At 40.7% G+C, this 22,417-nt stretch overlaps 1 protein-coding gene across 1 annotated transcript in view; it reads right to left on the reverse strand.

Annotated features, from left to right (window-relative positions):
• Window positions 1-22,417, reverse strand: part of DOCK9 (dedicator of cytokinesis 9) — a 176,829-nt gene that overhangs the window by 38,733 nt on the left and 115,679 nt on the right. Inside the window, exons 34-39 of the mRNA XM_007467228.1 lie at window positions 20,160-20,375; window positions 19,091-19,205; window positions 15,418-15,484; window positions 13,963-14,039; window positions 11,010-11,120; window positions 3,190-3,305 (exon numbers count right to left, since the gene is read on the reverse strand). Coding sequence (XP_007467290.1) covers window positions 3,190-3,305; window positions 11,010-11,120; window positions 13,963-14,039; window positions 15,418-15,484; window positions 19,091-19,205; window positions 20,160-20,375 — 702 coding nt within the window. The remainder of the gene's footprint in view (window positions 1-3,189; window positions 3,306-11,009; window positions 11,121-13,962; window positions 14,040-15,417; window positions 15,485-19,090; window positions 19,206-20,159; window positions 20,376-22,417) is intronic.

Below are 22,417 nucleotides of genomic sequence, written 5' to 3' on the forward strand. Positions count from 1 at the left end.
ACACACACACACACACACACACACACACACACACACACACACACACACACACACACACACACACACAGTGGTCTTGGGCTAATATCCTGACCTATCTCAGCCTCATTCTCCTTATCTGTACAATGGGGGATAAGAATATCCACTGGGCCAGGCTGTTGTGAGGACTGATGCTGAAGACACGGAAGGCACTCAATAAACGGCAGGAAGCTAATATAATAATAAATTGGGGTTCAGCGCTTGAATCTTTTCAAACATTTCCTCTCGTTAAGAACATGATTTCTTGATTGCCTTTGGCAACTTATTAGATGTGGTCAATTAAGAGGCTCACTAACGATGAGACAACATTTGTGGAAGATTTTTCTGCAAACAATTATGTCAGCTAACTCAATGTAATAATTTAATTTTCCCGATATGCTCCAATTGATGCCTCAGCTGAGTAAATACTTGCAAAGGAAGATCCCAGTGCTGCTGTGCCAGTGGGCCTCTTGGACCTGTGAACCTAGGCCAGGTAAGCCTACAGCTTGGCATGACATCCTTTAATGCCATAACATTTGCCCATCTTCCCATTTTTTAATGTGTGTGTGTGTGTGTGTGTGTGTGTGTGTGTGTGTGTGTGTGTGTGTGTGCGGTGATTTAAAAATAAAATATTGATGTATATAATAATAAATTGGGGTTCAGCGCTTGAATCTTTTCAAACATTTCCTCTCGTTAAGAACATGATTTCTTGATTGCCTTTGGCAACTTATTAGATGTGGTCAATTAAGAGGCTCACTAACGATGAGACAACATTTGTGGAAGATTTTTCTGCAAACAATTATGTCAGCTAACTCAATGTAATAATTTAATTTTCCCGATATGCTCCAATTGATGCCTCAGCTGAGTAAATACTTGCAAAGGAAGATCCCAGTGCTGCTGTGCCAGTGGGCCTCTTGGACCTGTGAACCTAGGCCAGGTAAGCCTACAGCTTGGCATGACATCCTTTAATGCCATAACATTTGCCCATCTTCCCATTTTTTAATGTGTGTGTGTGTGTGTGTGTGTGTGTGTGTGTGTGTGTGTGTGTGTGTGTGCGCTGAGCTTTAAACATCAAAGATTTCTGCACACTGGCATACAGACTCTGATAGAGATCACCTCAGCTCTAAAACACAATCTTCCCTGTGCATCTCAGGAATCAGACCCTTTACCATAGGATCAGGAAGGCGTGAGCCTAGGGAAAGTGCTTATTTCTAAACTAGAGTCAACATTTGAGCTCCTACTGTGTGCCAGACACAGGATAGATGTTTTTGGATACTTCATATCAATTCATTATACAGTAGGAATAATTGCCACGTTCTAAGTAAGGAAATCAGGGCTTAGAGATGTCAAGCAGACCCACCCAAAGCTTAACATCTGGCTAATGGTGGAGCTGGGGTTTGCAGCCCATGGTGTTTCTGTATACATGGCTGCTCCCAAGTGTCCTGGAGCCTGGTCTGTAGCAGCAGAGTGCTCATCCATTCTAAGGGTCATCTCACTTTAAGCTACAACAGCCCTGGGAGGCAGATCCTATTTTTTCAGTCTTACAAATGAGAAATCTTAGGTCTGGAGACATGAAGTGATTTTCCCAAAGACATTCACCCAACAAATTTACAATCAGCCTTCAATCAGAGACCATCAGATGTTGTTTCTCTCTTGAGTCAGAACCTATTTGGTGGCCAGACACTGGAGATCCGGGAACCTTGACAAATACTCTCCCTTAATATGAAGCAAGCAATTTAAAGGAGGTTGAGTATGAACTGCAGGCTGTGCAGTAAGGAAACTGCCACTATTCTCACAGTGCTGCCAGACCACACCTGTGCCACGTGGTGCCCGCACCTGCCCGTGGCGCCAGACCCCACCTGCTGTGCAGCACCGGGGTTTCCTGCTCATTTATATGCTGAGGCCCAGGGAGAGAGTGGAAGAAAGTGTCCCAACTACTGTTTTGAACTTACGGGTGCACAGTTAGCAATGATATAGTCCAGGGCAAATGCTCACATCACAAATTTCACGGCCTATTTACTTAAAAATCTCCAAAAGAAAACAGAAAGAGGTGCAAAACATGGTTCTAGTGGAGCAGTGGTTCTCAGGCCATACTGTCTGTGCACATATCACTCCCAGAGTTTGATTCAGTCAGCCAGGGCCCGAGAACCTGCATTTGTAACAAGCTTCAGGGCCTGCATCTGCTGCCAGCCTGGGGACCGTGACTGAAGGCCACTAGACTACGGCTCCAAGTAAGAAGACACTGCTGTCTCCATACTCATCCTAAGGGTCTGTATGCCCTCAGCTCTCGACTGCGTTCCTAGTTATGACATTTCCTGGGGACGTGAGTAGCATGGCTGCTACGAACAAAGGTAAATTATAATAAAGCAACGTGATATCAGGTAACTATTTTTACTCTAATAAAGAAATGTGCTTCATGAGAAGAGGAGATGAGTAAAGCACAGATTGACTTTGGGTATGTTTCCCAAATACCCTTGCAAGCAAACATACTGATTCCATATTCAGAGCATATTAACACTAATTCAGCTTCTCTGGAAATGGAAGTAGTTATTGAGTGAGAATGGGAAGGGTTAGGCTCCTAAAAACAAGACGGTGGCTGAAGAGACCATCTTTACTTACGTAAATGTTACTTGCTAAAACCTAAAAATAAGACCAAGATCACTTTTTATTCTCTATACTTGAAATGTTTCTATCATTTAATTTAGTAACAGATCCAAAAAAATTTGAAAAGGTGAATGTTTTTAGCTATTGCTCCTCTACGTATAAACATCTAATTTTAATTGCTACCACATGTGGATATGTTTAAAGATAGTAGAGGCAGAAATGCTCAGTTAGGTTCCTGTATTTATCATTCTCGAAGGCTCAGCAAAGCCACCTTCCCCTGTAAACGCTTTCATCTGGCCAAGCGTTAACTGCCTCCTGAGACTGTGTCCACCTTTTGCAAGCAGGTGGCACACCCTGACCAGTTAAGCTGTATTATATTTCAGGGAATTCAAGTCATTAACAGTGGAACGGTTTCATTAAGAGAATTTAAGGATTCATGGTTTCCTTACAGGGGCAAAAACAGTTGCTGCCGTAAAAATACAACATAAGAAGTTCTTGCTGATTCAGTTAAATAAGCAGAATGAATTTAAAAGGTGAGGCTCTGACCATGAACAGCTGTTCAATACAAACCTTAAATGCCAGTGTAAATAGAGAGAGGGTGTCCAGAGCTGTCAGGCACACCTCAGTAGCAATATTGGCTTCAAGTAACGACTGGTGGAGAACATCTGCGTCCGAGTGGCCATAGCCTGCATGAATCATAATACAAGGTTACTGCCGGCGGCTGAAGAAGAAAGGCTGGCGGACGGTATAGTCACAGTCAACTTTTGATTATTTCCAGAAGGCTTCCTTCAGGGCCTTATCTCCCTGTTTGCCTTTTTTTGTTTGGTGGTGGGGGTGGGTGGGTAAAAGGAGGTATTAAAAATGTTTCCATTCAATTATGACTTTTTCAGCTCTGGGAGGGAAGTAATAGCCGCAAACATTTATTGTGCACTTGCTATGTGCCAGCCATAATTCTATGAACTTTACATGTATCACCTTATTTAATCCCTCAATAGCCCTATGAAGTGTGTACATTATTAAACCCTTTTTGCAGATAAGGAAATGGAGGCCCAGAAAGGCTAAACAACTTGTCTTAAGTCACACAGTTGGTAAACAGGGGAGCTAGGACTGGTACATGGACCAGAGTCACTCAATTGCGCCACCTGAGTGAGCTGTTAAGATGGTGTGGTAGTGAAGGAGGCTGAGATGTCTGAAGCTTCCCACACAGACAGAGGCTGCAGCACAGCACAGGGAAAGAAAATGAGCTGAGGGGCAGACTGCTGGTCAGTGAATCAAGCTCGTCCCCTTACTAGCTGTGTGACCCTGGGCAAGTTACTTGACCTCTTTACACCTCAGTTTCCTCATCTGTAGAATGGGGATAATAACAGTATCTACCTCAAAGGGTTGTGGTGAGCATTAAATTCATTAATTGCTGTGAAGCTCTTGGAATAGTGCCTGGCACACAGTGAACGCTATGTAAGTCTCAAGTCAATAAAGTAAGGATCTGTTTTATCAGTTGGAATCATGAATGATAACCAAGAGTTGACTGCACTGCTAAGAGTATTCTACTTGCTTTAATAAAAAAGCACAAAAGCCACTATGACTGAAAGAAATGTTTAAGAAAAGGAGAGGACTTGAGAATCATAATTTAAATACAAACTGATATCTTCTGTATGTGGCTGTAAAATCAATTTAGTATTGATATAAATGCAGTTTGACATACAATTTGAGATTAAATTATGAAATGGTATGCATTAGCAGAAATATATATAAGGGATGCAAAGGTGTTTCAGTATTGATCTAGATTACAAAGGAAGATGGCAATATAATAAAACGTCAGGTAATGTCTTTCTCCAAGGAGCAAAACAAATCAACACTTACTATGTAGGTAATTTTCTTAATACTCCAGAGAGGAGGACATTTTGTACACAGATCAGGGAAATGAAGTACAGAAAGCCTAGAGAATTTTCTTGAGGCCAGTAATGGGATAAAACCAGAAACTACACTCCCAATTCCTTATCCAGGTCACTGTACCATAATCTCTATTATTAAGGTAAAATAAAGTTAACTAGCGTGATGTTATTCTGACTTTAACAAATGTCAGAGATAGAGAATGATTTTTGAAAGACTACAGAAAGCTTTTCTAAAGCTACCGAGTTGCTTTTTAAAGTATGATTAAAAAAAAAAAAAACTATTATGTGCTTGCATCCAACTTTGCTTTGCTTTTATAATGGTGGTTTTGAGTGGCCTGCATTATTTTCACAGTGTGACAGAGTCATCGTGTCCCTAGTAAGGCTATGGAATACATTTGGCACCGTGCTAGTTCTGTTTCTTTATATTCCTGATTTGCTTTTAGGTTTTTTTTGGTAAGAAATCTAGCAGAAAGAAAGACAGACATGTTTTGGTACTAATATTCACTGAACTGCCTTTGTAAGCCAAGGTATTTCCTCATTTGGTAAGGTTTGTTTGGTGAGATAGCCAACAAAAGAGGAAAACAAACTAATGATTATTGTTACAGTGATCACAAACCAGGGCAAGAGAGGACCAAAAAAAAAAAAAAAGAAAAAAAGAAACAAAAAACAAAAACAAAACAAACAAAAATACCACCACCTTTTATCAGACCAACCAAAATTATCACGCAGGTCAAAAGGACCCTATACTGAGGGCTGCCATTTATCCCAAATGAAGTTTTATAATCTGGGTTAAACTGTAACAAGGCACTTGCTTTGGTGATTAACTGTATTCTCTGCACAGAACTATCCTTTTCTCTTTCTAGATAACCTATTGGATAAGTGTATCCAAGTGTGATTATTATAGATGAGATGGTCTACACACTGAAGAACTCCAACAGAGTTTACTTACATCTGGCTGAATGTCTAGAACAATTCAAGAATTGCAATTTGTCAATGTGCTATTTTTTAAACATATATAATCAATGGGCCATGCTAATTAACGACAAAATTTCTCTAAGCTACATTACACTATCTAATCTCCTTTAGAACAAGAGTCAATTCATACAGAAATCTGCCTGCCTGTGTCCAAATCATATAAGAATAAAAGAAACAGTCCTTTTAGCCACAATTGGTTATAATTTGCTTTCCCTTAAACCGTTTCGTCTCAAAAACCAGCAGGTTCCTGAACCAGTGTTACTTAAACAACCCTAAAAATAAGTGGCAGCATGGGACGTTGTGTGAGTGACAGAGACTGACTGGACAATCTGCCGAAAGATACCCCCGTGGGGACAGTCTGTGTCAAGACCTGGAACAAAGCTGTGCATGAGGGAAGACTCTAATCAATGGTCACCTTGTTACTGGCTAACACAGGAAAATGAAACTGAGCTGGCATCCCAAGAAGGGGTCTTAAGAGACACAGTAATTTCTCAGAGCATCGGTCAGCAACTTTTTAAAGCTGACAAAGCAGATTCTGACCAAGGCCAGTAAGAAGTACTATTAACCCTACTGACTTCCACTAGGGGGTAGTGGTGCCTTGGGGCACAGGCACTGACGTGGTCACTGAGGCGGGTCAGGGAGGGAAGGACTTCCCTGATGCGCCATCTCCAGCGGGCACCTCAGGGGGTGCTTTAGAGACCTTAGGATCCACTGCTCACATGTACACGATTTTCATTCTGCTGTCACTCAGATAAGTGATTTATTCTCAAATCCCCAAATCTTTTAAATACTCAAAGGATGAGGATGAGATTTTTTTCCCTCTAATGTCATCTGCTATGGTTAGACTTACCTAACTTTACTCCGTTTTATGAAGTTCTGTTTCCTGAAAAGCTCGGTTTAGTAATGCTGAGGACACCTGTAAACTACCCCTCCCTCCCCAGTGCCACATCAGAGGTGATGTGGTCAGAAAGGCAGAAGCCTGATCCACTGCCACTCGCCTTTTCCAAAAGTCAGAGGACATTTGGGCTAGAAGAATAAGTCAGATACATATTCTCACAGGAGGCACTTCCTTCTTGAAAGCTGCCTTCACTCTATGAAACCAGAATTCTTGTTTTTATTTTTAATTTTTTTCTCTGGCCCATAATATGAATCCAGAAAAATAATACATTTTATGAAAAAAATATAAATATTGAACAGCTACGAATCTTCTTGCTAAAAGACATCCCCAAATGTAGAAGACCTAGCCTGCTAGATATATTAACTCATGGTCTACAGCTTTTACTAACTGCACATATTTATGCAAAGTATCAGATGGATCCACCACTACACAATCTACTATTGATCTCCATCTCATTTTTATTGCTAAAAAGTTTTTCCCCACAGATGGGCAAGAAGTGGAGAACAGAATAAGGAATGACATTCCAAGGCAAAACATCATGTGATTTGCTGTCTGCCCTCTGATTAACCACCAAAGAAACAAATAGGTTCAAAATGATTTGTGAAACTAGTCTATAATCTCAGAGTTTATACTCGAGGAAATGGTTATACTACCTGCTTTCTAGTCTCAGATTACCTTGCGTCAGTGATTGTCACTTAGACAATCAGATACTTAGCTGTATCTGAAAGTGGTATGGGATATAGACCCCAAACCGTGACAACACTTGTTTTAAGCATATCACACCTTTTAATTTAAAGTCCTCTTTAAGGATACTAAAAATATAAAAAATGACCGACTTTAAATGGGCATTGTGTCAGGTTTTCTCAACTCTGAAACCCTGTCAATTGCAAGAAGCACCAATCAATGACGGGCTACCATGTGAGATGTAATATTCAGGATATATCTGTAAGATAAGATCTGCTAAATCTGTAAAATATATCCTGATTTCAGAAATGCTAGCAAAGGGGCAAAAATCTATCTCCAAATCAAGGAAATGTGGCTTTATAGACATTTTATTTACTATCTTGAGTATAGACATTTAAAGCATCCAAGCCCATTTCACCTATTTTAAAAGATATATCACCCATGCTTAAGAACTTTTGAGAAATATTGATTTTATTTCGGAGACTATATGCCTCCCCTGCATTTTTTATACTGATTCAATATTATCTAAAATAAAGGAATTTAATTATCATCTATATTCAGTTTCTTACTCGAGATTCATAGATATCAAAGAATATCAGAATTAGATGGGGTCTGAACAAGCCATCTTGTCTAACTCCTCATATGATGCTTAAATGACCTGGACAGTATCCCCAATGGGTCCTCATCAAGTCTCTGTTTTCACATCTCCAGCTCCCAGTACCTGTACTAGCTAATAGGTAGTCCAGTTAGAAAATGCTTCCCCATATTCACCTGAGATCTAATTCTCTGCAACTTAATCCAGTGATCTTAAATTGTCTCTTATACTGAATTATATGAAATACAGGTTTTCTTCAAGGGTTTCTACCTCTCGGCTGGCTTCTCTCCCATCACACCAATGGGAAATATGGATTATCATGCAAGTGAATTTAACATACTCCTAGAACAATACATAACATTAAAGTAAATACAAACTGTTATTTTATATCTTTTGCAAATGAATCACTTATTTGCAAACACGTTTCACTTAGTTTTCCCCTCATCACTCAGTTTATATAAAATATACAAAGTATACTCTGAGCACCTATCACTCTCAATTTGTCCTTTGGCACAAGTCTTTTCTACTGATACACAATGAGTACATGTTGCAGTAAACAGGTCAATGCCTTAATGTTGTAAACATTTACTTTTTATAAGCCTGGGCAATGACCCAAACAACAAACTCCTACCCTTTGAGTGTTTTTAAAATAGTTAAGACCACTGGCCACAGTGAAATTTTCATTATTTCCTATAAAAATCCAAGAGTAAGGGTAAGTGCCCGCTAGCGTTACACGTGTGCTGCGTGTGGTGTCTTTTCCCGTGTCCTACTGTTAACAGGCGATGGAGACAGTGCGGCTTGGCCTGCATTGGCTTAAGTTCCTCGCAGTCCTCTGCTGCCCCCTGCTGGTCACGCTAAGATCTGACAAAGCCTTTCCTACTCAGAGAAAGGAAATGAAAAATGCAGGTGTATAGGCGACTCTTCCTATTTTCATTCTTTTCCAAAATAAATTCATTTTAGACTCTGGCATCCCAGCAAGTCTCTCACATATTGGATCTCTGTCATATTGGTTGGCCCAACAGAAGGTTCTGTATTCGTTAAATAGGAATTTTCTTAAAGAGACATACGTGGCTACAAATTTCCCATACAATATCTAGGTGAAGATGTAAAAACTCATGTATGTATGAGTTCACACACATACACACGTATACATACAGTATACACTCCCTTCTCTGTGGCTTTTGGCCGAGTTGACGATTTGGAACTCAAAAAGCTAATGGTGGTAGAGGCTGAAGCCTCCCAAATACAGAATCACAATTAGAGATGTAAGTGAAGACTGAGTTCAGGGTGGAGATGCAAGGACTATGGGACATCAGAAGCTATTCGGGGAGAGCAGGAATTGTGGGCACACATTAAAAAGCTAAAATAATCAGCTACACAGTCTTGACTGGGAAGGCAAAAGGAGAAACTTTGATCGAGAATGGTGTCACTGAAAACTGACTAAAGAAAAACTTCGGGTTGCAAGAGGAGAGGGGCAGGAAGGACAAGGTTCTCTGTGGGTAGCAGGAAGAGAGAATGGAAATCAACCATGTTAACAATAGGGTTTTTGGCAGCAGAACACAGCCAGCTGTCTCTCTCCTCCAATTCAAACCACCACCGTGAAATCCACTTGCAGAGGGAGGGGTTGCTGCATATCTTGGTGGATTAAGGTTATTTATTCGTGTGTTGATCATTCAGTTTACTTTTGTTTGTTTTCTATGTTTCCTACATGATTATCTTTGGAGGCGGGGTCTTGGTCTGCTTATGATTTTTCTTTTTACAGTGCTTTAAAGTTTCAGCATTTATTTCAACTGATAGTGAGGTACTGATAGTCCCTGTGTTAAAAATTATCTGGGCAAAGGCAACGTAGCAAGTCTTGCAAAAAGTGAGAATTTGATTTCTCTTTGCTAAATAGGAAATGAAAACTAAAAATAATGAAACTCTTTGTTTTGCTTGTTTAAACCCTTTGTCTGCAGAGCTAAAACAGCCCTAACAGACAAGATGTTGAAAAATCAAGTTCTGTAGCCTTAGACGTGTCACTAACGCACATTCCACAGCTAAGTATAGAACCCAGAACTAGCATTTGAAGCCTACCAATTCAGTGTGTGGCAGACTGACATAATATTGATTTAAATTAAGCCTTGAATTTTATAAAGAGAGACTGTACCCACTACATTTAACTTTCTTGGGGGTGGAAGAGTGGGAAGGTGCCATATTTTGATTCTTCAGCATTTTTACTTTGAACTATTCTCAATTTAAGGTGTCAGGAATATATCGTCTATACTCTTTCTTAGCCTGTACTAAGAAAGAGGTATGGAAATCACAGTGAATGGAATGAATTCTTATGATTAGAAATGATGAGAAGATATTACTAACCATGAATTAAAGACATTGCTTGCAATGAGTACAAATAATTTTCTAGATAGAACAATAACTAGCTAAGTCATGCTTGGAGCAAAGAAGGGACAATTTAGAGAACACACCACTGACAGAAATGATGACATTAGTTTATAAAGTGCTGCATGGTTGATATCTTTTAGGTTTTCTGCTTCAAGAAACCCTTAAGAAGACTAAACACTTAGATTTCTAGAAACAGCACATGATGCTACGTCCCCTCTGGCAATAGATAAAATTAAATTAAAGATATGCTCCCATGTTTTGGCAAAGTCTCTACTGTGAAGTTAGGAAGCCCCAAAGTTAGGAAGGCGAGATGAACAAGAAGTCTTGGTTTGCAAGTGAAGCGGCCTCGTAAGCAGACTTCAACCTGATTAAATCTTACCATTGTCTACAGAAATTCCAAGCACACTTGATATCTTTCTCACACTGAAAACACAGAAAAAGTCACTTTGTTATTGGCTTTTCCACACCCTCACACATTGATTCATGGGCTTTACGGTTTCACAGCAGTTTAACGATTAACATACATTCAGGGCTAGAATGTCAGAATGTGGACGCTTGATCAATTACACGCATGGGGTCAGGAGGGTGAAAGGAACTTGCCCCAGATGTTCTTGGGAGTCACACGGGGAAAACTGATGATAAGTTGGCTACTGGCAACAAATCAAAACACTAAATTAAAAATATCAGAGAATGTCTGGCTATCAGGCCAGATTTTGTTTTATAAACACCAAGCAGATGGCGTGGGGCAAAGGGTCTAGGCTTTCAGGTCTGGTGCTGTAGTTGACCGCGTCCCACATTATGTCATTCTCCTCCGAGGAAGGGAACTGCGCCACGAGCTCTTCATCCTACTGCTCTGAGCTGGAAGAAAAGTCGATTTGGTGATGTGGTGCGGTGTGGCCAGGGGCTCTCCCCTCTGAACTGTCACATGGGATGGCTGGCTGTTACGATGGTGTGTCATGGGACTTACTGTGGTTAAAAGTGAGAGAGTTATCCAGGCTGCCCAGCTGCTGCAATCTGGCATGCATCATTCCTGTTCTGTTACGGGAAACAGGCAATGTCTGAGATTTTCGATCATGAACTATGGGTCCCAACCCCTCCTGGTTCCTGCAACATGAGTGAAATGGGATAGAAGCAAAAGTTAGATTTGTTACACTGCAGCGAGATGGGGAGCATTAGTTAGGTGAGGCCAGGACACAGCACGAAGGAGACTGGCCACGCACAGACTAAGCACAGAGGAGCCTGTTTGGGGCCACACGAGCCAAAGACACACACAGGCAGCAGCACTTGGCAGAGTTCACAGCAAAGCATCTTTAGACGAAGGAGCAAAAACCAGGCCAAAGCAGAGAGCTTTTCAGTTTTGGAAAGTCATTTAGAGATGCTACTTTTTAAAAAGGTGAGCATCAGTCCAATGTGGTGCTAATGACCAGCATTTGGACAACAGCCAAAACACCACGAATCTTTTTGGATTATATATGTTATTAAACAGCAAAAAGAAAAATTTTTTTTAGTTAAAATAATACATTGGAAGAAACAGAGAACAAACATGCAATGGGAAGGATTATATGAGGCGGTTTAACACCTTTATTCTTACCCAGGAAAGGAGAAGAGCCACAACCTTTGTTAGACTTGTCAGCAGTCAAGTGAAGAAAACAGAAAAGTGATCTGGATTAGCAATCAAACAGCTAACTTCCTACTGTGTACCGTCACCAGAGCAGATGAAAAATGAGACCAGCGCTGGAATGGCACCTGTCCCCCGTCCCGTAGCCAACCGTCTCCCTCACTGTGTTATTGTGTGGAGTAGAACAGGACATGCATGGAATATCATCGGGCAACATGCTGCTGGGTGATTTCAAACTGACACAATGAGAAGGCGCAGTGTTCATAGAACCGGACCACCACGGAGGGCAAACACTGACAACGTTTAAATCATGACTCAGGATCTCTTCCATGTGCAGCAGAGACCATGGCAATTTTCTATAAAACAGGGCACGTCTTTCCACTGTGCACATTATGAAGTTACACCATCCTCCACCCCGCCTATCTGTGCCCATTTATTTTTAAGACAGTCCAAGGAAGCATACTTTTACATGCAAATATATACAGGGTGCTTAAGAAGTCAGAAGATTTTTCTTAAAAAAAATTAAATTTAGAGACATTGGAAAAATAAGTTAACTGCTTCACAAAATCCAATTCCAAAATAGTTTGTTGGGGCAGAAATCTTCAGCTTTTCACATTCACCATGTTCAGCTCTGAGGCATTTTATTCTATTTGCACAACATTTTCCAAATGCCATCTTGTGAGGCGGGTGACACCATGAGAGGGTGTGAAGCTCCCCCAGCACAGTGTCTTTCTGTTGCAAATATGCTGTTTGCCCATCTCCATGGGACAAAGTCAAAAAGAATGAAGTTATTGTATAAGGACACATTGCATATATTTGCATTTAGTACCCAAAAAACGCAAATGCAAAAATTACTGTTATGATAAAAAATAAGAGTTAAGATTAGAGAACGTTAAGTGCCACCACATTTCAATTAAAAATAGAAAGTATTAACAGGAAGAAGGCATAATATAGTCTCTCTAAATTTGCTTTTTAAAATAAAACATCCTTTTATTTGACATAAACAGAATTCTGAAACTTTCTCAAATGTCTCAAGAAAAAAACAATGTTACCATAAAGAGCGAAATCTTGACACTCAAATAGAAAGTCTATTAAAAATCTATTTCCTATTTCACTGTTGTAAAGCAGAATTACAGATAAGAGAAAAACCTCAATGACAACTAAATTTTAAAGTTTTTCTTAAAACATAAATATGTTTACTTATAATTAAATTTTAGCAACAATAACAACAGAAAAATAGGATGCTTAGACCAAGACCCCATGAATACATTATCACAGGATACACAACGGAAGAAAACAAATACAGACACACTGAATGGCAACAGGGAAGGAGTAAGAACTCGCTAAGGACAAGAGGCAGTCCGAGGAAAGCCTCCAGAGAAGGAGCTGCGTGGCTGCCCATCAGCAGTGAGTGTCCAGCTCTCCTCAAACTCAGCGGGAACCGAGAGGATGGCTGGGACAGGGCAGTGAGGGTCTATGATACTCAACAGAGAGTTCTGGTCAGATAGCAACAGAGGGCACAGACAGCTTATTCAGAAAAAGAGGAGAAAAGGCTCAGTTTTAGAGATGGTTTTTGTGGCAGTCCAAACAAATTTGAGATGGGCTGGAAACATCCTTTCATTAAGGAGGAAAGTGGTTAGATGAGAAATTACTCTCTTTGTAGTCGGGAGGTGGAATGGCAAAAAAGGACCTTTGAAAGCGAAAAAGGGAAAGAGAGATCATTGAGGAAGGAAAAAAAGAAAGAGAGGGAAGACACAGCCAGAGGAACTGGGAGAAGAGAAAGAGGAGACAGAAGGAACAGAGCACGAGGGAGGATTTGGAAGGAAGTGGAGAAGTGCAGCGACAGGCCACGGAGGAAAATCTTTCCAGGAGGTATGCCTGAGACAGAACAAGACAGAAGGAACGTAGGAACACTGGCGAAAGATGCCACCAGATTTCATGGCAGCAATCCAAGGGAAAGAGAGATCATTGAGGAAGGAAAAAAAGAAAGAGAGGGAAGACACAGCCAGAGGAACTGGGAGAAGAGAAAGAGGAGACAGAAGGAACAGAGCACGAGGGAGGATTTGGAAGGAAGTGGAGAAGTGCAGCGACAGGCCACGGAGGAAAATCTTTCCAGGAGGTATGCCTGAGACAGAACAAGACAGAAGGAACGTAGGAACACTGGCGAAAGATGCCACCAGATTTCATGGCAGCAATCCAAAGACCTGCCACTGTCTTCATGGCGGTTTATGAGAATTACAACCGCCAATCCCCACAGACAACAGTTCCCACTTCCGGATGCAAGCAACACAGAGAATGACACAACACTTCAAACTAAAACTCCCACAGTACCTGGCGATATATCGCTTCCCCATGTACTGGAACTGGTGCAAGCAGACTCTGCGGAGAGAATGAAAGATTATTAGGGAGCGATAAAGTCACTGGAGATAAAATTATTTTTGACACATGGCTTTGTTTAAACCCATTTACAGTAACATGTTCAATAAGCTCTTACATCTACCACTAGCCCCTCACTTCTGGTTTTCAGAAATTCTCTGGAAGGTCCCTCTAAACCCAGAGAAAATGATCAAACGCAAGGGAGGCCGCATATTGTGCTGCTATCAGTGCCATGGTGGCTGGTTTGAGCAACACAGAAGAAAGGCCCAGGACTGACAGGATTGACTGTTGACTTTGGGTGTGGATATTTACTCCACATCTGCCTTAGAAGGCATGGTGGAAACCATATGCACTGTTCCAAGTTGCTTATTCATTCTCTTTCAGCCTATATAAGGAGCTTTCTTTTTTGATTCAAGTAAATGGACTGGTTCCTTACAGACATCAAGTATGTATTTTTTTGTTTTATTTTACTGTATTTTATTTACAACATTGATTTTTTTTTAAAAAAAATCATATATTTAATAAGAGTCAGTTAAAACAATCTCTAGTAAGTTCTTCTGAACTTACTAGAATCTTGTCTCACATGTGACAACTCCCACCTTTAACTCAGCAGAGGAAGTGACCATGAATTTGGGAACCAAGACTGTAATTCCAAAATGCACAAAGCTCTGAACACCATGGGTTTGCCCCGAATTCGTGCAAACACATTTGGCAGCAAATCATGACCCCAACTAACAGAGGTAAAGCTACCTGGTCATGATTTAACCTACTACTGTGAATAATCATAGTACACAGAAATAACTTCTTACTGCAGAAACAATCATGTGCTTGACTGTGGGGTGCTGCGGAATATACTCTCTATGTAAATTTTTCAAAAATCCAAAAAATTCTGGATTTGAAAACTCATCTGGCCCCACTAGTTTTGGATAAGGGATTGTAGATTCGTGTTTCTAGAAGTAAAAAGCTTAAAGGAAAACAGAAACTTAAACTAAAGTAATAAAATAATATAGACTGTATTTAAGATTTCACTTTTACATATTTTAAAATTGTAGCAATTTTTATGTCTCAGTTTCTGAGCATTATCCACCGAATTCAGCTAATAAATGTTGTGTTATTTTATTAAAACGGCTTATATGCACAAGTAGTAACCTCTCATCTACAATAATCACATATCTAATCATTTCAGGCTGTCACTGTCCACTGGGTCACGAGCCCCTGAGAGTGGGTGTTGGGGTTAGGTCCGGGAGAAAGCGCTTAAGGATAAGTGTGGATGTGAATATATATTGCATTCCTGATTCAACTGTCGGTGCACTGTATTCTTCACACCTTTTAACTAGCCAGGAAAAATCAAGAGTCAATGAGCAAAGACGAAACTACTCACTCCAATATTGTAAAAAAATCCATAAGTTCAGATGTTGAGGCCTTGTTCCAATATGTAAACAAAGCATCTGGAAAGTAAACATTTATTTGATTAGAATTATAATGCGTATTTCGTACATTATAAGATGGGAAGAGACCTCAGAGTGTAGGCCTCCAAACTTTCCTCGGCCCCCTTTTATAGTTGATCAAAGGATAAACCACAGTGACTAAACTATTATAATGGGTAACATGCACAACAGGCTTAGTCAGTATAAAGCAGCTACATTTGAACTTTAATTTCAGCATGCATCATCTAGCCCTACATGGTACCTATTTAACTTATACATAATGTGCTCTTAAATGGACTAGAAAATTACCCACTACAGAATCCCTCCCCAGTAGGGAATCTGTTGAAAATTCTTACGTGTACGTAAGTAACCCCTTCCCAACACACACACACACGCACAGACACACACAGCAGTGGAAGCATGTATCCTACAGGCACCGTTTTGCCCTCTGAGTTTTAATTCAGCAACAAAGCCTGGACCTATCTCAGTCCTTTTCAAGCTGCATAACAGTCCTCTCCATGGAGGTACTACAACTGAGTTAACCAGTCCCCTACTGACAGACATCCACCTTGTTCTTCCCCCCAGTTCTTTGCTATTGTAAGTCATGCTTCGGTAAAAATCCTTTTTACATGCGTCCTTGCACACTCGTCCAGCTACATCTAAAGGAGAAATTCTTAGAAGTGAACTAGCCATGTTAATAGTGTGTACGTTTAAAATTTGACATATATTGTCAAATAGCCTTCCAAATAACAGTGTATGAGAGTTCCTATTTCCTAGCACGATGGTACAATGTACCAGTGGTTAAGAACCACACCTGCTCTTTATCAAGAGCAGCTGGGCACATCTTTAGTTAAGGCAAATCCTACAAATTCACTTACAGGAAGCATTCTCTGTGTATGACTCTTAACCATTCGACATTGCACAAAGAGTATTAGCGTGTGACAGTTAAACATTTTTGCCTTCTCACATTTTACATTGAAGTTGAGAAATGCGTTAAAAGATTTCTCTCAGGGAAAAAGCCACTGAGTCTTCGGGGCCTGAGATGAGCAAGAGGCTGGCTGCAGAGATGCTGGAGGCTCATGAAGATGTATGGCAATGGACTTTTATTCTACACTTGTCAAGAACAGTGACAGGCGGGAGAAGCCGTGGGATACATACCAAGTACCTGCTATGCACCAGGCACTGTGCTAGGTCTCATGATTTCACATATATCCTGTCATCGAATCCTCACCATGATCTGGGGCAGTTTCCATTTACAAATGAACTAATGAAGGCTCAGAGAAGCTAAGTAACTCTCCCAACTACCAGCTGACAGAATGCCGGTGGAATGGTGATTTAAATCAAGTGCACCCGATTTTTTTTTTTGAAAATTTTTGTTTTTGTTTTTGTTTTGTGGTACACGGGCCTCTCACTGTTGTGGCCTCTCCCGTTGCGGAGCACAGGCTCCGGACGCGCAGGCTCAGCGGCCATGGCTCATGGGCGCAGCCACTCCGCGGCACGTGGGATCCCCCCCCAGACCGGGGTGCGAACCCGTGTCCCCTGCATCAGCAGGCGGACTCCCAACCACTGCGTCACCAGGGAAGCCCCCAAGTGCACCTAATTTTGAAAGCCACGGCTGGCCTCTTAGACCAGAGGGTGGGTCGGGGAGCTTCCATCTCTTGGGGGTTTCAAGTTTAGAATCCAGAGGGACGGACTCTGGTTACTTGAGGCTGTTGTGTTGGGAACCCAGGGAGTTCCCTGGATGCTGGGCCCCTCGGGGTCAACTTGCAGACATCTGAGGCCAGCAGACAGAACCAGCTGGCCAGCCGGGTGGTACCATCATGGCCTGTCCTTGCTCTGTGCTCTGGCTATTGGCTGAGGAGGGCGGAAGACAGAGCTAAGCTCTATTACGGAGAAAGGAGGCACAAGAAGGCACAGAGGGCGAGGGGCCCTGTGTGTAAAAGGTGCGCATTAAATGTGGGATAAAGGAAAGAGTAGCTACAGAGCTAGTTACACAACTGATTTTGGTTATCTGTCTGGTAAACTATTCTAAAGGCAATTTCTCCCCCACCCCATACTATACACAAAAACCAATACTTGGTAGATACTAAGATTTAAATGTGAAAATTTAAATAATACAGCTTTTAAAGAAAATACAGGAGAATATCTTCAGAGCCTGGGGGGTAGGTAAAGATTTCTTAAATGAGACACACAAAAAGATTCTAATTATAAAGGGGAAAAAAGGTGTAACAACAGTAGTTGTAAAAAAAAAGGATATTCTAAAACTGTTTTGAAGTTGTTGCATTTTTTGAATATGTGCCTGGTCTTCCAAAAGGCTGACTTTAAAGAGTAACTTTCACTTGGATGCAAAATTTCTTGTATATTTGTTTTTGAAAAACAGTTATTTTCTAGTTACACATCACATTTAATATTTGAAATGTAAAATATTTTAAAGAAAACTTTCAATAAAGGAAAAACAGGACTATAATGCTGGCTGAAGCTCACTACCATGATGAAAATTGAGAACGTTTGACTTAATGGGAAGAATTTCAACTTTCTAACTGAAAAATCAGAATAAGAGCCTGGTGCTTTTGTATTTGGTCATCATTCACAAAAAAAAATCTTGTCTCTTTGTGTTTTTCAAAATAGCTATTTTAAAGTAACATGTTGACAGAAGAGTAAAATCCTCCAGTTCCAAAGCATTTTAAGGATCGTATGCTGCTCCTAACCTCTGAGCTACAGGTCAGGCTCTTAGTGCTGCTGAAATGGAAGCTCGATACAAAAGAAACACTATTTGCAGCAGAAGTACCTTCCCCTGGATGCTCAAGGCCCACACCCCCTGCCACCAGACAAGTGGGCTTCAGGTCTCCAAAAATGGCATTTTACTTTCAAAAGAGTTTGTCTTCTCTCAATGACCTTAATGAAGCTCACAGTACCCTTCCTAATTTGTTACAGGAAAATTAAGAAGATTTTTGACCAAGATAAGAACTGTGACATTATACTATGGCACAGTTTCATGTGATTGCTTATATCACACAATCAGAGTTGGAACTGTCCTGCCATGGATGTTTACAAGCTTTAAATGGCACTGATAAAGCATTAATGGTTGCGGTCATTTCTATTTAAAAATGTGGCTGTCAAACCCTTAATCAGAAGCTTAATCTACCAGAATACCACTATTTCCATTAGAAAACTAAACACACCCCACCTCTAGTTAAAGCCAGGGAAGTCACACACACTGTAAATGGAAGAGCTGCTTATAGGTCACCAACACTACATTCTCTAATTCAAGAGACTGACTAATAAAATTATACAAGCTGCCAGTAAGTTTGCTTGGACAACTGAAATTTAAAAAAAAAAAAAAACTGCTTCTGTCTCCCTTAGTGAAGATGTATGTCTGAGCTTAATATAAATTTTTAAAATACGCCATTCACATTTTAGAACTCTTTCTGAAATACAATAATTAATGAAAATAAAATTCCAAATTAAGACTTTTATTTCGAGTACATTCAGTAAATTAACATGTATTTCAAACGAGAGAAAATCCCTTTAAATCCTTAAACACTTTGAACCAACTACAATTTAAAAAAAATGAACCAAATATTGAAACAAGGAAAGTAAAACAGGTATCTTCATTTTTTTACCTACCATCAGACATGCTTTTTAAGATGTAGAGGAAACACATCAGCAGGCTCTTAATCTCAGACTGGTCAAGTTTGTCACAGCGAACGACAGAATTTCCCAAGGTGCCACTTTGCTGGTGCTAAAGAAGGAAACAGAGGTGATTTTTCTCCTTCGTTACAGGTAAAACAAAATTAGGTTCACTTTTCTCCCTTGGAAGAGAAAGAGTCTTAGAATTGAGTCAAATCATACAAATTGGAAGGTATAAATGATTTGTCAACGAACTACAAGCACACCATCACCAAATACACGCAAGTGTTAATCCATGGAAGCTCTGTCTTGTCTCCTTGGCACACTCTCCCAGGACAAGCCAGAACGCACGGACCTTTCAAACTGAAAAACCAGTCGTAGTTACTGGCTTAGTGCCGAAGTGCCAAGCAAAACTTCATGCAAAAAACTCTGTGTGCTAAGATCAAACAGAAATGATGATTCAGAAGACAGTGCCAAACCAAGCATATCCTCAGGAAAACGTCAGTGGCTGAAAACGGCAAATTAAGTCCAAGGGGCTGCTATGGACCAGCCACTAAAGCCTGGAGCTGAGTTACTGTTATTCCGTTACATCCTGCGGCAGCCTTGGGGGAAAACCACAGGCAGGTGCCCGATAGGGACAAACAGGGACACCTCAGTGCAGCAGGACCAAAGCCCCTAAACTGATGAGATCACGCCATCATCAGCCTAGCTCAACACTGCAAACTTCAGAAAGCTCAGGGCACAGGGTGAGGGCAGCTTTGCCACTAGACAGCAGGTTCACACCATGTTCAAAGCATTCACTTAAAGAAAAAAGAAATCTCATCTCATTTAAAAAACACAAGAAATTTAAAAATCTTGAAAGTTATATTTCCCATTGAAATCTGGAAAAATTTTTTGCCAAATACCAAGGCAGAAAAGATCAGTGAAAAAATAGCTTTCAATCAAGGTACTGGTGGCCAATGGAAAAGATATATACTAATCAGGTTTAACTAATAACATACACGAGTATTTTTATTATAGGAAGAGACACACTGCAATTAGCGGCAAAGCCATGGTGCAGGCGCACCTCCCGCCCGCCCACTTCATCAGCGCCGCTGGGAGAGCCCAGGCCTCCCTGCAGCGGGGGCAGGGGCGCCGCCTGTGGGGCCTCTTCTGGCAGAGGCAGCAGCGTGAGCAGCGAGAAGTCCATGGTGACCCGGTGTCTCCTGGCTGACCGGCCGCTCTCCTCCTCTCCAGCTCCGCGTACGACACAAGCCGAGTGCCTTCTGAGCAGCTTCTCCCGCTACGCACGAAGGCATGTCAGGGTCAAGGGAAAAGTTCGATAGGTCACGACACCTGCGCGGAGATGCTCGGACGGCTACAGAACCGCAGCTGAGGGTCATCACGGCGAGGTCGGCCACACAACCGCGGTTAAGGTTACGAACCTGACCCCGAGGAAGGGCGGCTTCCACGTTTCTGAGAACTAGGAATACATCCCTAAGAGAATCACTTGTTTATTGGTACATAAACCTATAACTTTTAACCTATACATAACTTGCCTATAACTTGAAATAACTTAGGAAAACAGTGGCCGAGGTGAGACTAATCTATCATGGCTCCAGGTTTAAATCCAAGCTTTATCCATTTGCACAAAATTCCAAACTTAGGTATTTCAAGAAAAAAAAAAAAAAAACAGTTCAATATGAGGAGGATGTGTTGGGGGCACAGTATGAATAGAGTGATTTCAAATAAAGCCTTATCCCTGCATCATCTGTATGACTGATTAATCTTTTCTGGAGCCAGCTTCGGATCCAACGGCCATTCGCATGGATAACTGTGTTATAATTGGTGTTCCCTGGCACACAGACCGTGGGGATTCTAAGCAAGTGGCATTCTGATTTCCCTACCTGTTTAAACTGCCAGAACCATTGGCTCTAAGTGCTCCACTGTAAACACTGCCCTGATGAAATCCTAGAACAGGAACCAGGGGGTTTCAGGGAATGGGCTCCATCCTTAGATCATACTCTGAGATCATCTACCCCAGGTTAACTGAGTTGTTTAAGGAAAAAAAAAAAAAAGGTCATACTTACTGAACACTAGAACAGGAAGCATGTTTACTTTGGGCTAAATCCATTAGTTATAAGAAACACTTAAGTTACATTAAAAGAAATTACCTTATCCAGGGAATTGCTCTTCTCACTATTCCTTTCTGGAAGGCTGTTCCCGGAATCTGTGCTTATGAGGGATCCTCTTGAATCAGCATTTCTCACACTACTGATGTTTGGAGTTGAGTTTGTATATGGAGAAGCTAAACAGAAGTCAAGCCAAGACCAAAGATTTGGTGAGACAGAACAAAATAAAAATAAGTACTGAACTTTAATAAGGGAAACTGCTTTTATGGCACTTATTTTTCCTGTGAGAAAGATGGCTCAAGAGTTTCATTCAATTACCTCTCCTTTAAAGAACCAGGCCATTTAGCTTGAGATACAAATAACCGTTAATCTGAAACATTCAGACATAACTATCAATTCACTTATGAGAAACCACCTTGGATTGCTCAGACTAAAGGAGAACATGCTGGTTCAGACTGGGGTAGAATAAAGACTTCAAAAAATTAAAAAGATAAATCCACCCACAACTATCAAATAAAAAAAAGCTAAACCATGAAATAAACCCGCAGTACTCAAACGGCGGGCTGAGATACCCCAGAAAACTCTGAGGGGTGTCATGGGACATTTTAAAGTTTCAAGGAAAACACAGTGATACTTGACATCTGCCAGAAAGTGTAGTTTCAACCTCTGACTGTGCTACATTCCTTTCCGTGATGTCATATCTCTGTGAAGTGGGGTATTTGGTGGTCGCTATGATAAAAAGCAAGTACTGGGTGAAAATCAGTGTGGAACAGGAAATGAGAATGTTGGTGAGCGATCTGATTCCAAATTTGAGAAGCCATGTAGTGCCCAACAGGCACACACAACCCATTAGTAAGAATCGTGGTTAGTAAAAATAAAATTTTTTTTCTTTATGTATGTATATAGTTTTCAAATGCCTACTAAGTTGTTAGGTTATAAGTACTTATTATTTGGCCCTAAGTACCTAATAAATAGAACCATTAGGTGTTCTTTTGGCCTGGGGACTCCATGAAAAATTACTTTGATTAATAAGGGTGCTGTGAATTGAGAATGTTTGGGAATCTCTGCAATAAACAGCTACAAGCAGAAAGGAAATCTAACTTGGAAATTAAATTTGTGACATCTGTTGAAAAAAACAGAATCTTAAGGGAGAAGTCAGCCCCTACCTCAATACTGTGGAATTTTTTTTTTTTTTTTTTTTTTTTTTTTTTTT

The sequence above is a fragment of the Lipotes vexillifer genome, unplaced genomic scaffold (genome assembly GCF_000442215.2).
Source record: "Lipotes vexillifer unplaced genomic scaffold, Lipotes_vexillifer_v1.1 scaffold291, whole genome shotgun sequence".
Taxonomy (NCBI): Eukaryota; Metazoa; Chordata; class Mammalia; order Artiodactyla; family Lipotidae; genus Lipotes; species Lipotes vexillifer.